This window comes from Cenococcum geophilum (genome assembly GCF_001692895.1).
Source record: "Cenococcum geophilum 1.58 unplaced genomic scaffold K441scaffold_9, whole genome shotgun sequence".
Taxonomy (NCBI): domain Eukaryota; kingdom Fungi; phylum Ascomycota; class Dothideomycetes; order Gloniales; family Gloniaceae; genus Cenococcum; species Cenococcum geophilum.
Window position 1 is genome coordinate 1042275 of NW_027137567.1, and position 7950 is coordinate 1050224.

Here is a 7950-nt window from a genome sequence, read left to right on the forward strand (position 1 = left end):
ACAGGACTATTTAATAAGAGCTTAGCACTTTAGACGCCGCTAAAGCTAAGACTATTTAGTTATATCCTATAGAGCTTTCCTACCTAGTATGCCTTATTTATATAGGCAATAACGAGTTCTTATACGAAAAACGGATGCGCTATATACCGTAAAAAGACGTCCTAAAGAAGCACGTAGATACCCACTTTCGACGCCCCAAATATTAGAGAGAGTTTCAATATCGCTACCTAGAATATTCTATTAAGCTAGGCGGCATAATACATTTCAAGAGATATGTATTTAATATATATAGAGTGTCTCACTAATACACGCGGACTCCCCCTCCGCTAGTACATATTGCAAGGGGAACGTATTATTATTGCCGTCTCCATATTTAAGATAACGAGCGAAATAAGAGAGGGAAAGAAAGAAGGGGGGGAGGAAGGTAGTAGTAGGTAGCTCCTTCTCTCTTTGGTAATAGGTTATGTCATATTAAGAAGTTTCCCTTTAGAGAGAATTCTTAATTAGAAGGAGCGGTAAGTAAGTAGGGAAGTAAAAGAGATAAGGGGTAACTTAGCCGCGAGAGTCTATAATAAGGTCCTCTTTATAGCGAACGGCATTAGTATTACCACCCATTTACTGTCCATTCGGCACTTACTTATCGCCCACAATAAGCAGACAGCTCGTATACGACCTTTATCACTTATCTAGTTCTAACTAGTTATTATCTAGGATAATAACCATTGGGCGACCGCTATATATTGCCGTTATTACTAGTAGTAGCTTATTAATTATCCAATTAAGAAACTCCTAACTATTAAAGTATCCTTATCAAACTCCTGTATAAGGCAGATATCTGTGGAGGCTTATCAAGGCGCAGATACTCTATATGTCTCCTCTTCGTATATCGGCATAATATTAAGCGTTCTAGCTAATTAGAGCCTACCCGCGGCTACGCCAGCTAGTCTTCTTATTAAAGATTAATTTGTCTAGAAAGATTAAGTTATCTATAGTAAACTACAATATATTCTATTTCTAGTCTTTATAAAGCGACTTACTACACATAAGCGATAGGCGGTATAACTTCTTCTAGGTCTATCCTTAGCTCTTTAACATACGCAATACCGCTAACTAAGTAACATAAACTCTACGCTCGTAGGTAAGCTAGTATACTATTTCTACTTACTACCTCCAGCCTTCCTACAGGAGTAACTCCAGTATAGCCTCTTTGTCCGCCTTAGAGAACTTAGGCAGTAGTCTAAGTAGTATATAGAAAGGCTTTACAATGCTTCTATATCTTGTCATATTGCTCTCTATATTATATACGGTTCGCAGTCTAATATTAAGCTCCTTAGCAATTGCATTAGGTTGCTACCCAAGCTGGAGGTATCTAATAATCCGTGCTCGTTTTATAGAGGGAAGGCCGCGACGTGGGCGAGGACGCGTAGGAACGATATCCATAACTATAAGAACACCAAAAGTTAGTATACAGACTCTATTTTATATGTAGACTTAAGCCTTACGCGTAAATTCAGTAATTGCTGACGATAAAGTTGAATAATCGCAGGTGTTGGAATCTCCGTGTTTTTGGCGCGGGAAAACGGGGAAAATCGTGCCAAGGATTGCACGAATTAACGCATACGCCAAGTGGCCCGCGTCCTGCCCTAGAAACTTGCCCTAGCACGCTCCGGCTAACACACGTCCACATAATGAGGATGTATTTTCATTTTCCTCTCCCCAAGGCTTGGAAAATGCCAAGCTATAGGGGCTGGTCCCAGTCTCCTTATTCCAACACTTAGGGTTAGTGCGCCGTACGCCTCTGATATTCAGCTCTTGGCTCGGCCTCGTGCAGCAAAGATAATGGCTTCAACCTCTATGTCTCCTATTGACTGGGAACTACGTCCATTCTCCTGCTACCGATGCGGAGACGGCTCTTCGCCAATGGCGACCATTCTCGGCTAAATTCTTCCAGTCTAAGACGATTCTAACAACTCTCAAGCCACGGTTCCTTACGTCTGTCCAATGTATAGTTGCGGACCGAAAGGGCTTCTGCTACAGCTTCAATATCTTCATTGGGTTTGCAGCAACTAAGGAAGGCCAAAATCCTATGCAACGTTGAACGATACGTCGTCGCAACACCGTTCCTAAGTGCCTTAAGACCCTCAAAGGACTATTACAACGCCTGCTGCAATTGTCATGCGTAGAGGACGCGTATAGATACCCCTGTTGCACTCGACTCTTCAGCGCATCACGATGGACACTCAAGCAAACATAACGGTCAGGACAGAACCGTGGGTCAGAGCGAAGGAGAGATTTATGGAGGACCTTACGGAGGAAGACAAAGTCTTGTACAACCAAATCGTAAAGATGGCGGAAAGTAAGACACTTGAGGAGAACTTCTATAGCGCAAGCGTGGCACAGAAGGTATTCAAGGACGGCAGCAAACTTTGGAAGCTACAGGACAAATTCAAACCCTTTGCGGAAGCCTTACAACAGTTCGGAACGTCGATGGATGTTTTCGCAAATGCATCCTCCAGCATCCTGTGTCCAATATGGGGTTGTGTTAGAGTAGTTCTCCATCTTGCTGAACAGTGTGGCAAGTATCTGGAGGATGTTGTCAGCATGTTTGCCCAGATTGGACGCGTACTCCCTCGACTTCGAATGTATGAGCACCTCTTCCTAGAACACGAGCCACTTCTGCTTGCGTTGTCCGATGCTTATCTCGACATTATCCGTTTTTGTATAGATGCGAAGAAAGTGTTTCTCAAAGCCAAGAAAACATCAGGTTCGTGAAACGATCCCTCTCCCTACTTGTGCTACCAGGTGTCATTAGACTCTCCGCTGATACAACTCCTAGCTGCAACTTCGCTCGCTTGCAAGATTCTTTGGAGGCCATTTCAACGGCGATTCAACGAGTACATTCTTCACTTTCAGCAACACCAAGAAGAGGCCGAGAAGCAGGCAGGAGTAGCACATATGATCGAAGCAAAGAAAGCTGCAGAGCTTGAACGTGCTGATCGGATAAAACACGATAAAGTCCGCAAGGCAACACGAAGGCTTGAGCTCCTTGCCCTTTTATCCAAGCATCAGTATAAAAATAAGCATGACAAGCTGCGTCGGCTCCGCCATCAGGGCACAGGATCTTGGCTCTTAAAAACTAGTCCGTTCAAAATGTGGCTCGACGAGCCCAAGTCTGACTGTTTTTGCTGTTTTGGCATTCCTGGATGTGGAAAGACCATTCTGGCCTCGAGTCTTGTCGATGTTTTGTCCGTTCACTTCACAGTAGCTGAACGTGCAATATGCTATCACTACTGCGAATACCAGGATCAGAGTACCCTCGATTCAACTGTCATAATAGGAACACTCATAAGACAATTGATTGAGCAAGTTGACTTGACGGAAGAGATTGAAGCAGAGATCCTCCAGTGCTTTGATCAAGGAGCGACTACCCCAGTGGTCGAGCAGCTTATCAAGTTGCTATTAATGGCCATCAGCCGATTCTGTGAAGTGCTTGTGGTCCTAGACGGCATCGATGAACTCGATAAGGAAGGCCAAACTACCATCGTGGACCTCATTAGACAACTCACAAACGTCTCAGGAACTACTATAAAAGTTTTCACCACGAGTCGCCGCGAGGAGATGTTCATTAGGAAATCCTTGGGCAGCTATGAATTTATCGAAATGTCCCTAAGCCATGTATCAAACGACATTGCAGCCTATGTTCACGACAGCATTGAGTCAAGCATAAACAACGGAACCCTTTTGATTTCCGATGCTGACACATCCTTGAAGCGGGAGGTAATCGATACCCTGATTAACGGTGCCCACGATATGTGAGAATTTGTGAACCCCTGCGACCCCAGTCTTTAAGGCTTATGTATGATAGGTTTCTATGGGTCAAGTTCCAGATCGACGAAATCTGTGAGATGGTATCTCCCGAGTCAATTCGAGAGGCTTTGAAGAATTTACCAAAGGACCTAGCTGGAACTTACGCACGCATATTAGGAAAGATCTATGACTCTCCTGGTGGCGCATCAAAGCTCCAGATTGCTCGAAAGGTGTTCCGGTGGATTGTTTTTGCTCGCCGACCGTTACACATCGATGAGCTGAAGGAAGCAGTTGCGGTAGATCACGGAGATCGCTCTTGGGATCCGAAGAAAATCAGCTCAGATGATGGTTCTAGATTGATACAAGCGTGTGGTAGCCTTGTTGTTTTTGACCGAGAAGATCTGACTGTGACCCTTGCGCACAATACAGTCAGGCAGTTTTTAATGTCTTCTCCTGAGACAACTAATTATCCTGCAGCAATTCACTTTGCGGAGCATGAAGCGCAGCTTGGAATCAGTGATTTATGTATAACATATCTTTGTTTCAGTGATTTCCAGTCACAGATAATGAAAGCAGAGAACATCCGATACACTACAGATGCCAGAACTGCAGAATCGATAATCTGGAATAGTTTTCCTGGAGCGTCGAGCTTTAGCAAGATCATGACGAGCATTTTACGCTGGTCCGGGTATGGCCAGCCTCAAAGCCAACTAATGGTGAATTTCAGCGCTGTCATGCTGCGAAAGCCGCCTTCGGAAGTACTTCACAAGAAATACCGTCTATTAAATTACGTCGTCTCTCACTGGATCTGGCACACTTCTGCACTGGACCAGAATATTGCATCCTGGAACCGGTTTAGACAGCTCGTCTTCGACCGTCAGTTGCTGTTCGACATCAAGCCTTGGGAATCTGCTCCCGAGCAGCCATTGCCCCGCGTGAATGGACTCCCGTACCTTGGCCTATTCCGCTGGGCCCTACGGCACGGCATTGTTTCCTTGCTAGAACTGTTGACTGATCTGCCGTCAAACGAGAGCATATTTACCTACTGGGACTATGATGTCAGGAACGATATGCATCCCATAACTAGGGCTTGTCAGGCTGGGCAAATGAATGTGATCCATTTTATACTGGTCCGCTTGACAAGCCTTGCGCATGGACAAGAGCATGACTTTATTCATGACATAAAAGTTATCTACCAGGTTGCGTCCCGCTCATCAAAGAAGATCCTGGAAGCACTTCTCACTCAATCACAGACTGGTATACATTGGAAAAGGTCACCTTGGGAAGTCCTCCCGGGCTTTTTACAACAAGCTGCAGAATGTGGCAATCTAACTGCCGTTGAGAACATATTGGCCCTGGAAAATGACACTTTTTCCGGAAGTTTCCATGCGGCACGCAGATCTAGCGTAGTTCTAGCTTCGCAAAACGGGCACGCAGCAATTGTAGAGGCACTGTGTCGCTCTGACATCGGGATGTCCTACATAACCTCCGCCTTTGAAGCCGCCCTAGAAGCGCATCATGGAGATGTTGCAGAGGTGCTACTTAAAAACTCTCCCAGCCCAGACAGCGTCAAGCTTGCATTTTTAAAGGCAATACGCAGTGCGCCTCTAAGGGAGAGCTGTCCGAGTCTTTGGCAACAATGTCTAGACCATAAAACTGATATCAACTTCCAAGATGTCACGGACCACAACAGAACAGCGTTGCACCACGCAGTCATTGTAGAGGATGAAGTTATAGTGGAAGGTCTTCTTAAGAATCCAAGCATCGACGCTGATGCAAGAGATTCGTATGGCAGAACACCACTATACAGTGCGTTACGACTTACCTCAGCACCATCTCAGAAGATTATACAACTACTAGTATCCCATCTTTGTTCACAGAGCCGAAGCAACTATAAAACTTTTACGGCAACCGAGCTTGGGCATGGCACAACCATGCTGCATATTGCCGCTGCTGAAAATTGGGCTGAAGTAGCTGAAATATTGCTGCCGGCTTTCATGGCATATTCCAAGTTGAAAGCGAAGGACGTCAGGGGAATGACGGCCCTTGACAAGGCATCTGAGGCTGGAAGTCTTGAATGTCTGGATCATTTGCTTGAGTATGAATGGAGCTGGGAGGATTGCGAGCATGCTCTTTCATACGCAGCCAAGGCCGATCAGGCATCTGCGTTTAGTACTCTCTTGATTGCGCTCGAGAAGCGACGATCCTTGTCTTGGCAGGGAGACAGAACAAATGAATATGCCTGGGCTGCTTCCCTAGAGAATGCCCTTGAGATTTACAATTCCGTGCCCCGGAAAAAAGATGGTGGGAGTGGTGAAGTCAATTCGGAGAGACGAAAAGGTGCGTCACGTTGGTACGTCCCGAATCTATCCGACGGCTTCAGTTTATTTGGGTTCAGTCGAAGCTAAAAGTCTTTGGAGAAGCGATTGAGTGGTTCACTGTGCATTCTATCTTAATATGTGTAAATGTTTTTTATTGCAAGATTATTATGTCCGAGACACGGATCATTTCAAATAGTAGCCAGCGAGCAACCCACCTTTACAATTATGCGCTTGTGAAGAGCTTTAGGTCGTTTGGCACAACTTATGGGGGGTTTGCAATAAAGCCTCGGGGGAAATATAAAAGTTATAAATGTTTGTTGGATACATACCGGATGCATACCTGGAGAGCGATTGGTGTGAAGGACCGAAAAAGCAAACTGGTGCCAAGAACCTAACTGGCTTAGCCGCCTCCGTATGGTGGGCCATGCGCACCAAACCGCCAACGCCCGAAATCCGAAAATTTCAGAACATCAAATTCTTAGTCTTGATCTTGTAAAAGCTCTACCTAAAGCTCTATACAAAGCTCTACTTAAAGCTTTATACGGAGCTGTAAAGCTCTTTTAATATATAGTATTAATATACTAGGAAGTCCCTGAGAACGCTCGCACGAACGCCTGCACGAACGCCCGTACGAACGCCTGTACGAACGTCTCTATGAACGCCTCTACGAACGCCTTTGCGGTTGTCCCTACGAACACCTTAACAAACAGACGCCTGCATAAAGCTCTAAAATGGGGGGTTAAGGGAGGCTCTGCCTACGGGAGGCTCTACGTACGGAGGCTCTACACGACGCTCTGCATGAGACTCTGTGTATGGAGGCTCTGTATATAGAGGCTCTGCATAACGCTCTGTATTAAAGACTCTGTGTACGAAAAGACTCTGCGTACGAAGGCTTTGCGTATGGAGCCTCTACGTACGGAGGCTCTGCACGACGCTCTGCACGATGCTCTGCATCGAAGACTCTGCATCGAAGGCTCTGCATCGAAAACTCTGCATCGAAGACTCCGCGTACGAAGGCTCTGCGTATGGAGGCTCTACGTACGGAAGCTCTGTACGACGCTCTGCACGATGCTCTGCATCGAAGACTCTGTATCGAAGACTCTGCGTGCAAAGGCTCTGCGTATGGAGGCTCTACCTACGGAGACTCTGCACGACGCTCTGTACGACACTCTACATATAAAGACTCTGCATACGGAGGCTCCGCGTACGTAGCTTCGTGCAGAGCCTCTATATGCAGAGACTCCGTATGCCGAGCCTCCGTACGCAGAGTCTCTATACGTAGAGCCTCTATACGCAGAGCTTCCATACGCAGAGCCTTATACGCAGAGTCTCCGTACGCAGAGTCTTTGATGTAGAACGTTGTGCAGAGCGTTGTGCAGAGTGTCGTATAGAGCTTCTGTACGTAGAGCCTCTATATATAGAGCCTTTGTACGCAGAGTCTTTAATACAGGGCCTTTAATGTAGAGTGTCGTACAGAGTGTCGTGCAGAGCACTGTGCAGAGCATTATGTAGAGCCTCCGTATATAGAGCCTCTATATATAAAGCCTTTGTTAGCGACTCAGTTAATCGAGGCATGGGCACGGCAAAGGGGACGCGCAAGCCTGTACGATTGGATTGTCTATAAACGAGAATCTAAAGCTAGGGAAAGGAAAGGAGAAGAAGAGCAGCGCCGTTTGATGTTTTATAAGATCTTCGCGTCACGTGACCGCAATATGCGGCAATCTGTAGTAACTTGCCGGTGCGAAGATCTGCCAAGTGCCGTAACATTACCCCCCCCTCTAAAAAAGCCTGCCCTTAGGCTTTGTCGCTAAAAGTCTTAGCA

General features: G+C 46.0%; 2 protein-coding genes across 2 annotated transcripts; one reads left to right on the forward strand and one right to left on the reverse strand.

Moving 5' to 3' along the window:
- Positions 1 to 1179: 1179 nt before the first annotated feature.
- Positions 1180 to 1341, reverse strand: K441DRAFT_547066 (uncharacterized protein; the record flags this gene model as incomplete). Its single annotated transcript, XM_067642892.1, has 1 exon — positions 1180 to 1341. A coding segment is annotated over one exon (162 nt), but the record flags the coding sequence as incomplete, so codon positions are not given.
- A 644-nt stretch (positions 1342 to 1985) lies between these two features.
- On the forward strand, positions 1986 to 6436 carry K441DRAFT_630556 (uncharacterized protein). Its single transcript, XM_067646278.1, has 3 exons — positions 1986 to 2764; positions 2837 to 3812; positions 3866 to 6436. The coding sequence occupies exons 1-3, from the start codon at positions 2233 to 2235 to the stop codon at positions 6213 to 6215; spliced, it is 3858 nt and encodes a 1285-aa protein (XP_067507031.1). The 5' UTR covers positions 1986 to 2232; the 3' UTR covers positions 6216 to 6436.
- The last annotated feature ends 1514 nt before the right edge of the window (positions 6437 to 7950 follow it).

What these genes read in the sequence shown, in the direction of transcription:
- K441DRAFT_630556 (XM_067646278.1), top strand. Translation starts at nt 2,233, where the DNA reads ATGGACACTCAAGCAAACATAACGGTCAGGACAGAACCGTGGGTCAGA. An exon ending in CAAAGCCAAGAAAACATCAG is followed by an intron (nt 2,765 to 2,836) that starts GTTCGTGAAACG and finishes TACAACTCCTAG; the next exon opens with CTGCAACTTCGCTCGCTTGC. An exon ending in ATTAACGGTGCCCACGATAT is followed by an intron (nt 3,813 to 3,865) that starts GTGAGAATTTGT and finishes TATGTATGATAG; the next exon opens with GTTTCTATGGGTCAAGTTCC.